Below are 18,997 nucleotides of genomic sequence, written 5' to 3'. Positions count from 1 at the left end.
TGGAGACCTGCTGAGCTGCCAAATACAGTGGTACCTCGGTTTACGAACTTAATCTGTTCCGGAAGTCCGTTCTTAAACCAAAACCATTCTTAAACCGAGGCGCGCTTTCCCTAATGAGGCCTCCCACTGCCAGTGCCCTTCCACCATTCAGATTCCGTTCTTAGACTGAGGTAAAGTTTTCAAACCAGGACACAACTTCCGGTTTTGGGGAGTTCATAAACCGAATAGTTCGTAAACAGGGCTGTTCTTAAACTGAGGTACCACTGTATGCTGGGGTTCCTCAACAGATGAGTTGGTGGGAAAGGGTCACTTGCTCTAATACTGTGGTGCTAAATACAGTAGGTTTAGCTTCAGCTCATTATTATTAAAGAACCTGTAATGTTTGAGCCACAAACCTTTCCAGAGATAGCAGTGATTTTATGCAACTATGCTTACTTTCAAGGTTATGGTTAAATTTTGTGTTTCCCACAGACCAGTTCTCCCTACTCCACTTTACTATTTTAACATGTTTTACTAACCAAATAAAATCCAAAGTTTCCTCCATATAAAATAGTTTATTTTTCAATTTTTAATGCAATTTTCATTCTAGAATACTGCATGATTTTCAATGAGCATACAATAGTAATTTGTTCACATAAGCAAGTACAACAAACTACCATCTACCAGATCAATTCTAGTTCTAGTATTCATTTGCTTTTAATCAAATTCTAGCCAGCCATTTTGAAGACATGTTGGAGGTGAATTGGCAAGTACTTCTTATCATTCATGAACTTGACACTTAAGATTCATATCCGATGCATTCTTGCCAGTTTATTAAATATCTAGCGCATGTGTCATCTCAGTGGATATAAACAGGCCTCCTGATTCCACCAGCTACACTGTGTGCAGCAGATTATCAGGCCCAGAGTTTTAAAAAGGAACCAAAAAACATTATTGCAACTCAATCTTAACTAAAGATTTCTAGCCATATGGCTGTCGTCATGTTACAAGACCTATGAGTTCATAGTTTGGCATAGTAATTACAACTTAGATCTTTGAGAGTTCCCCCTTCCAGTTAACCACATACTTATTACATAGTCATACATTCATTCATTCATACATACATACATACATAATCATACTTTTATACACTATATACAACACCCTAAGATCCTATAAAGGTGGTGGCAGATGTAAATGGCAGAATTAATCCTCCTCTACAGAAGTGCTAGTTCTCGTGCAGACAGCTGAAGCCAGTGCTGGTTAATCCATCAAGAATGTCTACAGACTAGACAAGACCTTCATCCTATGCTGCAATTCCTCCCATTTTAGCTGAAGAAGCGGAGGGAGCAAGCAAGTATACTCATTATCCACAACTGAACACACAGTTTTTGTACTAATCAAATGATTTGGCTTACTCCTTCAATAGACCAAGTTTTTTCAAAGCCTCCTTTCTATGCTCCTCTGTGGCCCCCTTAGGGGTGATCTTTACACTGACACATGGTTGCCTGGGCAGCTTAGAGGGGGGCTGAAGTGGATAAGATCGTCGTTTGTCGCTTTTTTCCAACTCAGCATTATGCATTTTGTTTTCCTTCAGATCAACAAAGTCTTTCCCCGTGCCAAGGGAAGCTGGGCGTGGCCGGCTACTGCGAAGAAAGTTTGGAGTGATCTTGTCAAAAAATGACATTTTGCCATGTGAACCACTGTTCTTAATATTCTGGTCCTCGCTCCCAGAAGAGATGCAACTGCTCAAACCGACACCTGAACGCTCCAATGTTTTGGATTTGACATTGACTTGTTTGACAGCTGCAAGGTTGATATCCATTGGGTAGATTTCTTTCCCACCAACCTGGTTGTGCTGTTCATCAGATTTCTTATCAGAGGTGACATTATCCATATTTACATTCTCCCTGCTGCTTGTCCTGGGAGTTTCTCTTGGAATTGAGTAAGGTGTGGTTTTGATCACATGATCATCGGGATCTTTTTCTTGATCTAGTGGGAGACCCAGTTTCTTAAGAGCTTCTCTCCTGGCTCTACCCTGTTCATTTTGGATTGAATGAACTTTTTCCATGGAAAAATCACCAGTTGCAGCTCTGGGCCTGCCGTTTGATGGAGCCAGAACCTTTATCTTGTGACTGGGATCCACATTGAGTGACACAGCATTACCTTTGCTGGTTTTAAGGATAATATTGGGAGGCAGTTTCCTGGGTTTGGGGGCAGTGGGAGGACCTTGCTTGAAGTTGGGATCTAGGGCAGGTTCTTCCAGTGTAGGTTTTTGATAATTTTCTTGAGCAACAGTAATTTGTTCAGAAATCTTCTTGCTACTTTTAGGAGAGAGAGGTTTCAGAATGGCTTCTTTCCCAATTGCTACCCCCATCTTATCTAGTGAAAGTTCCGTCTGGGTAGCTGCAGCCCCATATCCCTCCACTACATCAACATTCCTCTTATTTTCATAGTGAGGTGTCCCACTTGGCTCTTGCCCACTTCTAGGATGACTCCTCCGCTGGTCCTGGAAAGGTTCAGGGGGTGGGATGACTATAGATTCCAAGTTAGATGGCCTTAACTGGGAGCTCATTTTAGGCTTGTCATTTGGTATGTCCACTGGCTCGTGCTTAGGAGACCCCCATGAAGTCTGGCATTTCAGAGAATCAGCAACATTAGACCCTGTTGCTTCAGCAAGGGAAACCTTGGGAGCACTTTTTACACTGATGTTCCTTGGAAAGATATGGTGACCTGGATTTGGGGTGACAACAGGAACAGAGCCAGAAAGACATTTTTTGCTCTTTGGTTCAATTTTGTTGCGCTTTCCTAGATTTTCATGATCCAGCTCTACAATATTGGGGGTGGGGATAGAAAGAAACAAAAGAAGGAGAAGTAAGTATTGTTCTTACAATCTTACTATCACAAAACCTCAACGAAGAGAAAGAGGAGAAGAGCAAACCCAAGTCCTTAAATTATTTGCCTTACCACAAAAGGATGAATTAAAAACAAAATACTAACTGTATCAAAGTGATATTTTAACAAATCCCACACATGGTATTTATTAGATTAAAAGCTCAAGGAGTAACAGAGAATAAGTCTGTCTGCCTGTCTGTTTGTTTCTATGGTGGGGATGTGTGCTTGTAACCAAACTGGAACTGGATTTAGAGGTAGGAAATGTCTTTGGTTTTTCCACAGCATAAGTGCATTGCCTTGAACCATAATACTTTAAGTTACCAACCTAAAGCGATAACTCAAGCTCATTATGGCTACTTTTAGTTGTTCAAAGGAGCTAACATGAATGTGTGCTTTTTAGCATCCAAGCTACTAGATCTACCCCTAAATTTTGTGCTCTTAATAGAACATGCACGTGAAACACTTTTTCCACACGGAACTCTACAGTTCTGAAACTAGTTCTGTGCTTTGTTTCCTCACCACCACCTAGACTGAGCCAGGAATGATGCTTCAGCTGAAACATTCCTGTTAAAGAATCACAAGAGAACTCAGCTTACCTTTAGGAACATCTCTCATAGGCCATGTCCGTGGATGCTTAGAAGACTCAGCTGTCTCTGCCTCATCAGTAGAAACTCCGCTGTCTCCTTCAGTATCCAGAGAATCTAGTGTTTCTTCAAGGAACATAAGACATTCTTTCTCCGCCACGGATAGATAGTCATAGCCACTGTCACTCTTCAAGACAAAACAACAAAACCCTGAGTAACATGAACAAGGAGACATAAAAGCTCAAAAAATATTATCCTCATCTCAAATTTATTACCTTCCATAAAGACTTAATTACTGCAGTGAATTTGCAAGAATTTGGTCTGTCAGTAAGCCTACAAAGGAGCACTACCTAATCTTTATAACCAAGGTCAACACCACCATTATTGTTCTCCCTTTTTTGTTCTCCCGCTGAGACCACATAACACCAGTCTTGAAAGACCCACATTGGTTCCCAGTATGTTTCTAGGCACAATTCAAAGTGTTGGTGCTGACCTTTAAAACCCTAAATGGCCTCAGTCCAGTATACCTGAAGGAGCGTCCCCACTCCCATCGTTCAGCCCGGACACTGCGATCCAGCGCTGAGGGCCATCTGGCAGTTCCCTCAGTGCGATAAGTGAGGTTACAGGGAACCAGGCAGAGGGTCTTCTCGGTAGTGGAACCTGCACTGTGGAACACCCACCCATCAGACGTCAAAGGAAAAAACAACTACCAGATTTTTAGGAGACATCTGAAGGCAGCCCTGTTTAAGGTAAAGGTAAAGGGACCCCTGACCATTAGGTCCAGTCGCGGACGACTCTGGGGTTGCAGTGCTCATCTCGCTTTACTGGCCGAGGGAGCTGGCGTACAGCTTCCAGGTCATGTGGCCAGCATGGCGAACCAGAGCAGCGCACGGAAACGCCGTTTACCTTCCCACCGCAGTGGTACCTATTTATCTACTTGCACTTTGACATGCTTTCGAACTGCTAGGTGGGCAGGAGCAGGGACTGAACAACGGGAGCTCACCCCATCGCGGGGATTCGAACCACCAACCTTCTGATCAAAATAGACCATGAATTTTCTGCAACCACCACTCCCATTCTCAAAGACTTCAGACAGAAAGACTGAATGTGGCCACAAGATATTTGGGTCAATGGTCCAATGGCCAAAATGAATGCATAAATTACATCTGCCAGATTCCAAGATTCACAGGATTTGTCTGCTTTCAGTAATTTTCAAGCATAGATACTACAAGTTGAGTTCCAACTGTCAATTATTTAATGTCAATGTCCCAGCTGATATACCCAAATGGTAATAAGATAAAAATCTGACGTAGGAAGAGTTGGATTCCCTTGCTTTTTCTAGGATGAGGCCATGTGGGAGTTTTTGCAAGGTACAGGTTTATTACGATGACAAGGTAGAGGCCCCACAATAATTGAACTACCCTGCTCATCGTTATTAATTAAATGCACAAGTTCACTTCTAGTGTGCAACAGAAGGAATGGAAGTTCAATTCAGAACTGTAATTTGCATAGCTGTCAACTTTTCCCTTTTCTTGCAAGGAATCCTATTCAGAATAAGGGAATTTCCCTTAAAAAAAAGGAAATGTTGACAGCTATGGTAATTTGTGGTTAGTAAATCTCTACAAATTACATTTACCAAATATCTAGTAAGCTTCAAGTCAGACAGGAAATAGTTTACCTGGTCTCATCACTCACTGGACAGAAGTCCACTCCACCCCACAGGTTACAGAATGACAGTGCTAAACTTGGAGTGAAGCTGTGTTAAACTTTAGTGAAACATATCACAGAAGTTTGCATTTACACAAACTTGGCTAAGGCTCACCACAGTGCACTCTCCATCACCATCTCTTCAATAAGGGCATTATTTTTATTCTTCAATGGACCAGGCATTGGGAAACTGCAACTACAGCAGCTCCAAAACATTTCTAGTGGAAGTACCGCCATTCAGTTGTCATTCGAATTTTAATATTCTCAGCAGGTTGACTGAGGGAAACTCCTTCACATAGGTGCTTGGAGAAGCCTCACATCCTAAGGGCAAGTTCATACATTCATGACCATCACTCAAATAATTTAACACCAAGGGCTCATCCACACTGCTTTCTAGGTACATGTTCATGCTTGCAAGCTCTGTGTCTGAGCGCTTTAATTTCCGCGCCCCCCCCCCCCGTTGCTTTCTCAAGGAAAACCTGCTATTTATGCTGCATTGAAACAAGTGGCAATTTGGGTTTTCTGTGGATTTCCGCTTCAATTCAGCGGTAAAGAACAGGTTTTCACAGAGAAAGTGCTGGGGGAAATAGAAAAGGACTCGGTCACTGAGCATGAAAGCACAGACCCCTGCCTAGAAACAGCACACAAGGAAGTGACCTAAGTGACAATCAAGTCAAACACTTGCCTCAAAAAGTAGTTGCCCCAAACAATATGCTTATCCCTGTGTATCCCATCAGCCTAATTCAGTGTATCAGAGATTATGGTAGTTGTAGTGCAACTACAGGTTCCCCATCCCTACAATACAAAGCCCTAACTTGCAAGTAATTCTGATTTTTTAAAATTTTTAGTTGAAAACTTTAGCCCAAGGTTAAGATGGTGCTTTATCTTTTATATTTCTTAAATGTTTTAGCAGTTGGATATTTTATTTAGGGCTATAGACCTGTCTGAACGTTCTGAAATTATGTGGAACAGAAAAATAAATTGAATTAAATTAATATACCTTTCCGGACAAGCTGGAGTCGTTGCTGATCATACTGTCACAACTGCCTGCACTGTGAACAATTGCTCTGGGTTCTGGGTCAGCTGTCCTTATCCACAAATCCTTTTTAGGCATATCACTAGTCAGGCAAGGCAGCAGTAAGTATGACTGAGGAACTCTGGAGAGGAAACGTAAGAAGAAGCCATAAACATATATCACAACTTCAGAACATACTCAAAAACAGATTACTGCTGCAGAAATCCTGCCGGTTGCTGCATATGAATATCATTCAACTCATTTATACCTTGCTGCTTTTACACACATGGCAGCTTACAACAAGATATAAAGCCCAAATTCACAAGCCTTGGGATCCAATAAAGTCAGTACACTTGACTTAGTAGTACTTTCCCTTCACCATGATACATTGCTAATCAATTCTTGGAAGCAGTGTCCTCAGGGCCACCAACAAACAGGTAGAAGGGGTAGGAGTTTGTGGGTGGCCAACCCCCCACCCTCACCCCACCCCAGCTTTCATCCTTTTTTAGTAGCATAAGTATGTCAATCAGACATTTATGAAGAAAATTAGAGCAGAAAATGTGACTCAGCAGGCAGCACTGTTGCTAAGGACACTTCATCACTGTTGCTAAGCAACTGGAGGAAGAAATATTGATGCCCAAGCCTGGGACTCAAGAGGGGCCCCTCCTAGAGTAGCAGGAAAAATCAGAAGCTAAGAAGAAGAGGATACTGGGGTGTGTTTGTTAAAGCACTTTCCTCATGCCCACATTATTTCATTCATTCAGTGTGCTGCCTTTATAGAATAAAACAAAATGGGCTTGGTTCAGTGTATGTTACTTAGAAGTAACTCCCTTGAAATAAATGAGGCTTCCTTCCTACTGAGGAAAAATATATGTGATATTGCAGTTGTTACCCTGCTCTGCTTTTCCACACCCCACAAACAATCACTACTGGTCTGATTGTCGTCGCTGGGCTGTTCTTTATTCATATACAGTAATAATCTTTGCCTTGGCTTTTGACATCTGAGGTGTGTTTTTAAGACCTACCCTATCGCTGTGACAGTGATCTATGTTAACTTTTTTAACATCAACTTTTAAATTGTTGTAACCTGTTCTGGGACCTGTTGCTGAAGGGCAGCCAATCAAAATAAACAAAACTAATACAAAAATACAAAAAGAATCAGCAAATAAAGCAAACAAACAAAATTAAACATCTTACAACTGCAGCGAGTTAAAATTCCTATACACTGTACTTTTAACATAATAGTTTTTTTAAAAAAAATCAAGGCAAAATGTTTTGCGCACAACTGATAAAAGTTGCAGCCATTTTAAACCCACTTCTGTCTATGCATAGCTCTCACTCACACACCCTACCTTTCAGGAATAAATAAAAATAAATACTCTGGGCAGAATTATTATTTATTACTAGCAACCTTGTGCCCAGCATTGCTTGGGAATTCTAAGGATTGGTTCAAACCAGTGTTTAATGTGTATTTGCAGCTCATTTTGTCTCTAATTATTATTATTTTTGCATTGTCTATATGATGCCTCCTTATCCAAATGGCAGCTCACACCTTTTCCCACTAAATTTGAATTTTCCTAATCAATGGATAATCCAGTAAAGAAAGAAAATACAAGTTAAAATAGTATGTGACCAGACTGTGGATCCAATGAAGTGCATTGTGTGGGCAGGTTGTTTTACATGACTGGAGACATTTCACTGGGTGCTGCCTGCCACACTTCCTACTTCCATTTTGTTTCCATCTGCCCCCCCAAAAAGCTGCTGAAGGCACATTCACATTTTAACCTTATTTTTTAAAAAAAAAAAAAAAAACCCAGTTATTTTGGCCAGAAGTGCTTTTGCTTGAAACAGCTGTATTAAAAATAAAAATAAAACTTGTCCTTTCAGGTACAAGAGGTGGGAAAGGAAATAAAGGCAAGGAAGTGACCGTCTTTCATGCCACTGTCTCCAAATCCTTGCTTGACTTGGAGCCACACACATTACTGAAGGGGCGGCAGCGGCATTCACTGTTTTGTGCACATCTGGTACATCAGAAAACCTGTATATAAAAAATTAAAACGTGCACATGTACAGGTAACAAATATCTGTGCAAATATCCACAACAGACTTCAGGTTTCCTGGCTTGGAGCAACACATACATTTTAAAAATAGGGCCTTTGGTACAAATTTGGCACACTGGAAAACTTGTATTTCAGAAATTTATGAAGTGTGTGCATGGGTAAGTAAATACCTGCATACATGCCCACAATGGACCTCAGGTTTCCAGAACCTATGATGAGTTAGGAAGTACTAACTGAGAGCAGGGAACACCAACACAATATTGTGAATACATCCAATCAAACACCACCTACTAGTGCAGACAGAAAATAGTAAGAGGTTTTGAAAGCACTCGTGTGGATGACAACAAACAAGCATGCACATGCAGAAGTTGGCCCATGTCCACATTAACCCCTAAAGTGATCACCAACATAAAACTAGCATATCAGAAAGGTTTTGAAATCAGTGGTTAAAAAATCAGTTCAGTCCACCATCTTGATTCAAAATGCTATCTAAATGTACTTGAACACAGACGAAAACCTGCTCTTTGATCTCAGGAATCATTATGCAAAATGTGGTTACAATATCTTAAGGAGGTGTCCAAATATACAGTGAACAAACATTTTTCCAAACTACATAGTAAGTATTTTTAAGTCATGTCACATATTTCACAAAAAGTGACTCACAATGTTAAAAAACTAGCAAGTAAACAAAGTATAAAAACAAGACTAGCTGGAACAAAACAAGAGTCATACAGCAAGAATAGCTATTAAAAGCAATTTGCTCTTTCGTAAGGTTTTTCTTATAGCACTTCTTGCACATCCATTGCTGTCACAAATCTCAACATCATTTGGAAACGCCATGTTGACAAAATCAGTTTCTCTTTCTGCTTTTTAGCAGATTTTTATACATTCCTGTTGCTGTTTCAGTTCAGAATTGGATCAATCCCAAGCCTTTTTAAGGGGTTCTCTTTCTCTATGTAATAAGAGGAGGGGGGCGGAGAGACTAGCAAGTCCTGCCCCTTCCAGCACATCCCCCTCCTGTTCTCTGCTGGTTAAGGCTTGCTGCACGTTCTCAAACCCCAACAAGCACTGCAGAAATGGCCCATGCCCACATATATCTGGCTATAGAGATGGAATCTTACTCTGGATTGTTGAAGACCCTGCTGAAGTCCCCACAGTAGCTACCTCTGAAATGAGTTCTCATCTTGGAGTTTAAGACCACTTCCTCCTGTACACAATTTCTAGCTTGTGTGCCTTAAATGGTAGAAGAGACCATTTCGAGTTACCTCTCTCAGTCAAGAGAGAAGGCATTAGCCAAGACCAATGCTTCACCAAACTGTAGACATTTTGCTTGCCAGACAGAATAAACTCCTCCTATCTTCATCCATCACCGCATGCTGTTCTAGGTGTTCTCCCAATGCCACGCCCCACCCCCACCCCCAGGCTGACTGGGTTGGGGGTGCGAGTGGAGGGAGGAGAGGAAGAAATCTCTGTTGCACCAGTGCAGCTCATTGCTCCCACTAGCGCAGCTATTTCGTTGAATCTATCCCTATGACCGGATGTAACCTTTGTAGAAGAGTTTGGATTTGATATCCCGCTTTATCACTACCCGAAGGAGTCTCAAAGTGGCTAACCATCTCCTTTCCCTTCCTCCCCCACAACAAACACGCTGTGAGGTGAGTGGGACTGAGAGACTTCAGAGAAGTGTGACTGGCCCAAGGTCACCCAGCAGCTGCATGTGGAGGAGCGGAGACGCAAACCCAGTTCCCTAGATTACGAGTCTATCGCTCTAAACCACTACACCACACTGGCTCTTGTAATGAAAGAAAGGCTCTATGTTTCTCCAAGTTCAGCCTCAGGACAACAGAAGACCTGCATGCATGAAATGCACTACATTAAAGCACCAGCTTTCTTTGCACAGGAGCACATTCCTTCGGAATGACAAGGAGAGCAAAGGATGACATTTCACAATATCATATCCCTTTATTATTACTACTAATGCTGACTCTGCCTATGAACCAGCAACGCTGCAAAGTCACAGATTAACTTTAAATATTGCAAGGTTGTCACAGGCTGTATGGGCAACCTGCTTATTTACTTAGGGCAGAGGCCAGGGTGTGCATTTCCCTACCTGGCACATACCTCACATTCCTTATGTGAAGGAGAATGCCTTAAAGGGACAGGCCACACACATATGGTAGGACAGGGGTCTTTTAGAAAAGGCCCGTCCAGACAGCCCCTTCCCACGTTCCCGCTTTAAAGCTATAGTGCACAATGAGTGGTGTGGGATGAGTTGGAGGAAACCTAAGCAGGTGTCTTTCACCCCTACTAGGGATGGAGAAATCTGCCAGTTTAAGATTTGCATTTTTCCAGTGTTAAATTCAGTCCATCACATTTTCACACCTGACTGTGATTTTTTAAAAAAATATCTTATTCATTAGCATTTTATTCCACATTTTGCCCAATGTGCACACTTTTGTAAGCAATTTTACCTAACGGAGTGTATTTTTGTAAGTTATTTTCACTATTGTGAGCGTTTTCATGTACATTTCCCCATAATATATGCAAATTCTGAATCTTTTGAAAGAAAGTTGACTTTTGGTTCACATTTTGTTTTGGTGAAATATAAATTAGGTACAATTATGGAATTGTAGAGTTGGAAGGGACCCCAAGGATCATCTAGTCCAACCCCCTGCAATGCAGGAATATGTAGCTTGTCCCATATGGGGATCAAAGCTGAAACCTTGATGTAATCAGCATCACACTCTAACCAACTAGATTCACATTTAAGCGTACACTGAAATGACTTTCTTCCCCATCCCTCATCCCTACACACATATACGAGAGGCCACTGAAAGAGGCCAGCTGCTCTGGTGCCACTGATATAAAATTAACAGCAACAACATATGTCTGATTCCTTACCCACCTGTCACCATAAGCTTCCAGGGAGGATTACAGCAATTTAAAAATACAATATTAAAAACAATTAAAAACAAATTATAGTCACAATAATAGGGTGGATCCTAATAATATATATCTCATATATATCTCAGGTCATGTACCAGAGGCCAAGGTACAATGGAGACTACACAAGGAATGTGTCAGATACACCTCTGTGGGGAGGGAATTCCAAAACTTTGTGGTGGCCACCAAAAGTGCCCTCTCCCAGGCCACCACGCACAAATTTCTGAGGGTGGTGGAACTACCAAGGTGAGGCCCAGATGAAAACTGCAGCTGTTTTAAAACAGAGGTTGATACATAGGGGACTAGTGGGGGATTAAGCTGACTGAAGTGTGGAATTTAGGGCATGTCCGGAAATTCTACACCGGTTACAAAAGGCAATATTGACTACACCCCAGCTAAGCTTCAAAATCGTATTAAAGCTTCAAAATCATATTAAAGAGCAACTGAGGGGGTAGGGGTATGATGGACAGGTGGCATTTACAATTCAGAACATTCATCAGTTCATGTGAAATTTGTGCAAAGTTTGCCTCAAGGTGATACAACATCCGCTGTTTATTGAGCCTTCATTCCAATTTGTTTGCACAGTTCATAAAACTTCACTTTGAATTATTGTTGTCCCACACTTCCGAGTGCACGTCCTCATTTTTTAATAGACTTTTTCTTTTATGGTGTGTATAAACACTTCCTTATATACTGCTTTTCCTCCAGGGAGCTTGAGTATGTGGTTTGGCTATACTTTATCCTCACAACAACCCTGTGACGTTAGCCTGTGATAAGATCATCCACCAAGTGTGCTTCATAGCTAAGTGAATGCCTTTCCAGTCCTAGTCATTTAGCTTAACTTATACTAACAAAGACCTGATTGGACAGGAAATAATACAACCATAGAAATACAATGGCTATATTCACATCAACCTCAATACAGCCTCATGGTATCATCCTCTATGTCACATACTGTCTTATTTTTCCCACAGTCTTGAGACTCGAATTCACCACGTGCTGGTATGCTCCCTCTTCTCATATATTGTCTCCTTCACAGTTTGCTGCGACAGAGCCAAGCAATCAGAATTGCTTCAAAGCTATAATTTACAAACCTTCACCAAACACATTTAAAGCCTTTTAATCCTAGTTTGGTCCTAATGCAAATCCTACAGAAAGGGAAAAGCACACCTCTGGTGAACCTTGAAGCCCTCTGCCCCATATTGTTTTATGTCAAACAGCCCTGGCCACAGCCCTCATGTTCCCCAGCTTCCCCCTCAAAAAGTTTAGAGTTACATACTAAGGCAACTCTACACACTGAAGCCATTCATGTTTCACCCTGATGCTTGACTCGCACCCAATCCCCTCTGCCTTCTGTCCTTCCAAAATAAATAGACATAAGCCCTAGTCCATAGACACTGAGTCTCTTTGTGTGTGAACCTCCAGGCTGATCCGCAAGGTCAGATTTGAATCTTCAAGCTACAGATCCAAGCCATGATCCAACAGCCAAGCTATGTGAGAGGCACCCTACAGCTTCTGTTGAAGCAGCTACTGGACTTGCCTAAGACTATGCAACAAAATCAGTGGCAGAAGCCAAGAGTGTCACCCATCTTTTCCCACCACTCCCTCCCCATGCTTCGTTCAGTACATGAAGCCATTCTGCCTTGTGAGGATGTGGTCACAAGCTTTCTAACCAGAAAGACATGTTTCCAGCTCCACCCCTCTGCCTGTCACATTCTGTAAAGTCATCCAGCAAGAGATGGGAAGACTACTCCCTCTTAACATGGATAACTAGTATTTAAAGCTCAGCAGCACTGAAAAGCTTCTTTTCAAAATGCAGGCATGTCAGTTCCGTTCGTAAGAAGGCGCTAGAGCATCACAGGGTGTGTTCATTCAAATTGCAAAAATCAGCGTGATCAAGGGTGCTATCACGTCAGCGAATCATCTTATATAATAAAAAGGAAACTCTCAAAGATTGCAGTGCACGTGTGCCAATCATAATATTTACAGTTTTCACATGGGAGACTGAATGCCTTCCATTATTCCTCAGCCTTGGCCATGCCCTTGATGCCACATACATAAGCAACAATCTAGATAGGGGTCAGTCCCTGCCTCACTTCCCATCTCATCTTCCTTAGGTTAGGAAGGACCTTTATGAACTCTGCTTGGGGGAAATAAGCTATCTTGTGTTGTACAAAATCCAGCAACAGGGTTCTTTCACATCACGGCACTGTACACAGAGATTAAATCAAGACAAAATCCCACAGCCTCCTATCAAAGACAGCAAGCTCTCCACTCGAGTTACCGTATTTTTACGTGTATAAGACTAGATTTTTTCCCCTTAAAAATAATGTCAAAAATTATGGGGCATCTTATACACGGATACATCTGCCCCCCCCCATTTTCTTAAATCTGAGTCCCCCAAAATAGGGCGTGTCTTATACATGGGGGAATCTTATAGATGGAAAAATACGGTACTCTTGTGTTCCAGTACACAGTATTTGTGACGAAGTTGGATAAGAGAGTGACTAACAGGTATTTAGCAACACCACCATCATCAGTGCAGAATGTTCAGTATGGACAAAAGGAAAGTTGCTCAGACACAGATACACATACATCTTACCTTTGCTTTAACAGGATGAACACTGTTGTTTTGTGAAACAGTTTTTCTTAGCCATCAATTATACCATTTACTTTCAAGTGTATAAGGAGGCAACCATGACAAGAGAGTTACAGGACTGGCCCAATACATTTTAGCACCTGAGGTGAACTACAAAATGGCACCACCACCCCTTCCCCCAGGGAAGAATGGGTGAGTGAAAGTCTACATCAGGAACAAGAGGGGAAATAAACATCTACATCTGGATCTGCTGCCCCTGTGGATCCTGTCGCCTAAGACAATTGCCTCACTTTGCCTCCTGAGTGGGCCAGTCCTGCAGAATTATTTCATTAGGAGGATGCCTCATAGTAAGAAAATGGGGGTGGGGGGAGAGACTCTCATCACATTGGATCAACAATGATCACAAAAGAAGATATGTAAAAAGCAGTCTTCTGACTTCTGTTACTAAGAGGAACAAACATGTGTCCAATATGATATTAAAGGGTTTGGTGTCCTGAATAAGCAGCCAAGAAAATTACAACCTAACTTGCCCAAGACTGTATATTACTACTTAAAATTTTGATCCCTAGCATCACAATTAAGCAGCTGAACCTGGAAGGACAGTTGAGTAACCCAGAGCCTAGATATTCAAAAGGCTTTAGAAGCTAACAAAGGTGTAGTTAAAGCTCTAAAATCTGAGATATTAAATATTAACTCACAACCTGAAGCCACAGTTCACTGATAGTGATTATGAACATAGGACACAGCAGTAAAATGTTTTCTTGCTGTATTGCCACTATTCTTAAGGAAATGAAACCAGGGTGTGCCCAATACCCGATATTGTTATGAGTTTGAGGGAGAGCAAATAGGCTGTAGGTGAGATCCTTGTAACCCCTTGATCCAGCAAGTGTTAAAACATAAGCCAGGCTATGATAGGCCAGCTAGATGAGGTGATAGCCTGGGTGATGGGCCATTAAGGGGAAAACAAAGGAAAGGGGCAATTGAGTTTAGAGTTGAGTTGCAGTGATGTGGGCCAGATTTCAAGCAGCAAACTGGGAGGAGAAAGAGAGAGAGAGAGAGAGAGAGAGAGAGAGAGAGAGAGCGCAATGTTTGATGTCTGTTTGACTCCAAGGCTGTGGATATGGGAGAAACAAGATCCTTTTGGGTGTTGATGCTATGATAGGCTCAGGTTGTATACATGTGCAAATAAACCATATATCATAAAGGCACCACAGTCTCCGCTATGCCTCATTCCCAAAAGGAAACATAACCCCTGGGTAAGCACCTAGAATCCCTGTAATCTTGCCCCACTCGGAGATTAGGGTGGTGTGAAACAATATCAACAACGCATATCATATATGAGCCAACTGAAGGAGGCAGGCATTTTCGATTCTTGGCCTTCAGCTACAGTGGAGTCCCTGTAGGCTCTGGGCCCACAAAACATATGTTTACCATCATGTAGTGAAACGGGTACCAACACTGTGGAGGGAGAAGAGGGAATGGGCAACTGTGCACAGCCAGCTCTAAGAAGGGAAGGAATGAGTGAGGCAGCTGTACCCACTACCACCTCAATTTAAAGGGGGGGTAAATATGGATTTGAATCCAAATTGCTTCCTGCAAACTGAGAAGACAAGCCCCATTGGAGCTCCCAATGAGGAATTACCTGCTGGATCTGATCCCAGCTGGGTTCCCTCTCAGCATCTATCCCTTCAAGTTCTCAATTGTGCCTTTGTAGCTGTAGCTGTATCTGTCCCGCACTGACATCACCTATGACATCATTTGTGGGAAAGGGCCTCGCTGGCCAAACTGGGACTCTTGTGGGCTAAATTACCTATGCCACGGAGCAGAGGTTCCCCACTGCTATTTTATATCATAGGTATTAGAACAGACTAATAAAATAAAGGTGATCTATGTACATTCACAAAGAGCCCTCGGTAAATGTAGTAATGCTGATTACTTTTTAGACAGAGGCAAAATACTTGGGTCTACAAGATCAGATCTTCTCCTCTATAACTAGTTGCTTTTTAAACTATAAGAAGATTTAAGTACTAGGTCCTACAGTCAAGAAGGTAAAGTCCTTCCACCAAGGGGCATTATAAATATGGTTTATTGTCAACAAGTGACGTTAAATGCCAGCTCAGGTCCTTCATTTGACGCTTAGCTGCAAGTGGATTTTAATAGTATAAAATGCAAGTCTCATCCAGATCCCTCCTCCTTTCTACAACCTTTTTACAACCAACCTATTTATTATATGTGCACTGTTACATTTTGTTTATTGTATATTTTAATTAATGTTATTGTGTATTTTAAGTATTGTAGTAAACTGCTTAGATTTTGGCATATACCATAAGTGGATATAACAATAAATAAATAAATAAAGCTGATGAAGCAGTGCATACTGTTGGAATTTAGCATGCATCAGGACAAATAGCAAGAGTCAATTACTATCTCTTTTCCCTATTAGATCATTTCATGGTCCCCTCAAGTAGAGGTTACTTTAATTTCTTTTATAGCATTTTCTTTGGAGGTATAGACTTGCTCCAGTTTTTAACCTAGCACACAGAGCTTAGCTGACTGACCGATACATTGCCCAAGAATACCCTGCAAATGAAACTCAGTGACTCCATTGAAGAATTTAGATTTTGTTTTTAAATAAGCTTTGGTGGCATGTATTCTTATGTATTAAAAACCAACAGAATTAAAGAGAGTTGCCAGTTCACTAAAAAAAAAATATGCTACTTTGAATGCATCTGCATGGACTAATGCTATTCTGCATCCCAATGGCCAAACCACATCAGAATAAGAGACAGAACGTGTCAAACATACATGCACAAGCACCTTGACCCTGGAGACCCATCCACTTCTACCTACACAAAAGACTCTTTAATCATTACCCTTACAGCACCAGAGCTGCACAATCCTAGTTTTCCAGTTTCAAATTACAAGCAGGCATAGTTCTGCATGTTTACCTACATTTAACTGATAAGGAGCACATTTCCACCCCCATCTCATGTTAAAAACAATTTCCATCCAAGTCTCTGAAGATTTATTAAAATAATTGCAAAACTTCAAGTAAGCTTATTTTCCCATAAGTGTGATAATTATATATATATAGAGAGAGAGAGTATAATGTATAATATATAATATATATATAATATATTATATATTATATATTATAGAGAGAGCGCATTTATGCTAGGTTGCATCTTCCAGATTTTTTGAAAGGAAGCCGCTTTTCTTACTATATATTTTCATTGTTAATAAGCCTGAACAGAAGCCATGAAAGAGACAAACATTTGTCATTCACAGATTTACAGATTAAAAGTCATTTTAAAAGCAACTAAGCTACCAACAGAATTCCCCCTAAAATCTGTCAGGAAAGGTTTGAAACATGCATGGATTACCTTCACTAGGAAACTCGAGACTTTCCATAATCCTTTACGAGCCCAAAGATTTCAGTAGGAACAACGGCAAGAAAGATAGCACGAAATAGGGGAAGCGTATAAGCAAGACTGGACAAGCCAGCTATCTGGTCGGCTATTTGTATCTAAATCCAGGAACACTCCTTTTCCGCCTAAGCAAACATAGTTTAGTTAGAGTTTAACTCACCTTTACTAGGAAATAAAAACAATTCCAGCTACTCTGCTATGAAATGACACGACCAAACAGGCTATACCACCTTCTCTGTTCTCTTCTTGACCTCCTACTGACTTACCTAGACAGGTAAATTCCTCCTCTGTCTTCCTCACTCCACCCTACTTCTGACTCTCAACCAATCATGCATCTTCCTTCAAACTCCTCATTCCAGCTGTTACCAAAAGGAGGGGAAGGCGGGATTACAGAGCTCTCGGCCAACCACTTTTTCCCCCAGTTCTAAACTTTGGCAACCAGGAATGAAGCAAAACAGGTAAATGTTTATTTTTAATCTGCATTTTCTGAAGATGAATCGTTTTGCAGCTAAAATGTCACAGGTTATATTTCCCATTCAGGGGGAACTGTAGGATATGAGTTTTCTCTTCCACTGAAAAAGGGGGGTGGCAAAAAAAAAAATCAGAAGCCCATGCTTGGCGTGGGATGCATTGCTTCATTCTTTGAAGCCCCTTGGCTTTCCCGTCTTTGTTAAGGCTGTATTCCTACTGCTTTTCTTCCCCTACCAATTGCTCAAAAATGCAGGCAGAGGACAGTCAATAACTCTGGAGAATGGAGTTGTAGACGTGGGTCACCTTCCATCAGCTATCTGGCTTAGATCCAGCAGTGTGTGTTATTCATTGTTTTTCTTCTAACGTTCTCAGTGTAGCCAAGCTTCCCCTATCTCATTGTTGGCATCCGTCTGTCTCGGGAGACAATGGAGGAGTGTGCCTTTGGGGGTGAAGTCAAACCGTTGGAAGAGTTACAGCACCTGCTGCGGCTGTAGAGACCAATGCAGGCGAGACATGTTTTGTTGCAGCTGGGGGAGGTGAATACATCTGGTTGTGCTGCTGCAGATGCACCATGGCATTTCTTCTCTCTGTACTCATTTCTCCTCTGGTGTGTGCTACACACTCACAACCTATCAGTCTCCAAGCACTATGGTTGTCTGTAAGGAATTCCAACCCAGTGGAGTTGTTGTCAGCCTTCATGTCTCACAGACATTTTTGTAATGCAGAGTTAATGTGCCAATGGGCCAAGTGCCTGAAGCCAGCTTTCCATAGAGCACGACCTTTACACCTATATGTTAGCATCATCGCTACCCCTTTACAACCATGAAAACTAATGAAAAGAGAAATGGACCTCCCTCTGTGAACAGACTGCAGGTGTGGGAACTGAATCTGTGATCCACAGGTACCAGCTGCTAGAATGAGGCAGGGAAAAATGAAGGATACAGAAGTGCATCTGCAGGCCTTAGAGTGGATAGTCATTGCCCAAAACAGACTCAGGCTTATCACCATGTAAATATGCTTGGATATGAAGTCTTATTTTCATTTCTGATCCATCAGAAGTTTCTTGGCTGATGCTAGAACTTGTTCAGATAAATGGGTTGCTATTATATGCAGCGACACCTAGCTGTTCCTACACCTAACCCATGAAAGGCTGGCATCGTATAAATGGGAAATAATAATAGTAATTGGGAAATTGTAGGCTTGCTCTAGATTAGTGGAATTTAAACTTCCTACCCTCAGGAAACACTTTCTACATCAATCCATCTCCAGAATACCCCTTGTATAGTACAGAAAATTCAAGGACATACCAGTAGTTC

General features: G+C 41.5%; 1 protein-coding gene across 4 annotated transcripts; it reads right to left on the bottom strand.

Moving 5' to 3' along the window:
• Positions 1-534: 534 nt before the first annotated feature.
• LOC310847601 (specifically androgen-regulated gene protein) lies at positions 535-17,541 on the bottom strand. Of its 4 annotated transcripts, none has more exons than XM_083745537.1 (4): positions 17,477-17,541; positions 6,166-6,322; positions 3,471-3,645; positions 535-2,808 (listed from the first exon to the last, which is right to left on the bottom strand). In XM_083745537.1, exons 2-4 carry the CDS (start codon positions 6,277-6,279, stop codon positions 1,394-1,396), a joined length of 1,704 nt encoding a protein of 567 aa, XP_083601663.1. In that variant the 5' UTR covers positions 6,280-6,322; positions 17,477-17,541; the 3' UTR covers positions 535-1,393. The 4 variants fall into 4 exon arrangements, with proteins under 4 accessions (XP_083601663.1, XP_083601661.1, XP_083601662.1 ...); XM_083745535.1 differs by having other exon boundaries at positions 17,371-17,493; XM_083745536.1 differs by lacking the exon at positions 17,477-17,541 and adding an exon at positions 17,166-17,308.
• Between the last annotated feature and the right edge of the window lie 1,456 nt (positions 17,542-18,997).

Source organism: Podarcis gaigeae, assembly GCF_964106915.1.
Source record: "Podarcis gaigeae genome assembly, chromosome: 6".
Lineage (NCBI taxonomy): Eukaryota > Metazoa > Chordata > Lepidosauria > Squamata > Lacertidae > Podarcis > Podarcis gaigeae.
The sequence above is the reverse complement of the archived record's forward strand: the minus strand, read 5'-3'. Positions and strand labels throughout refer to the sequence as shown.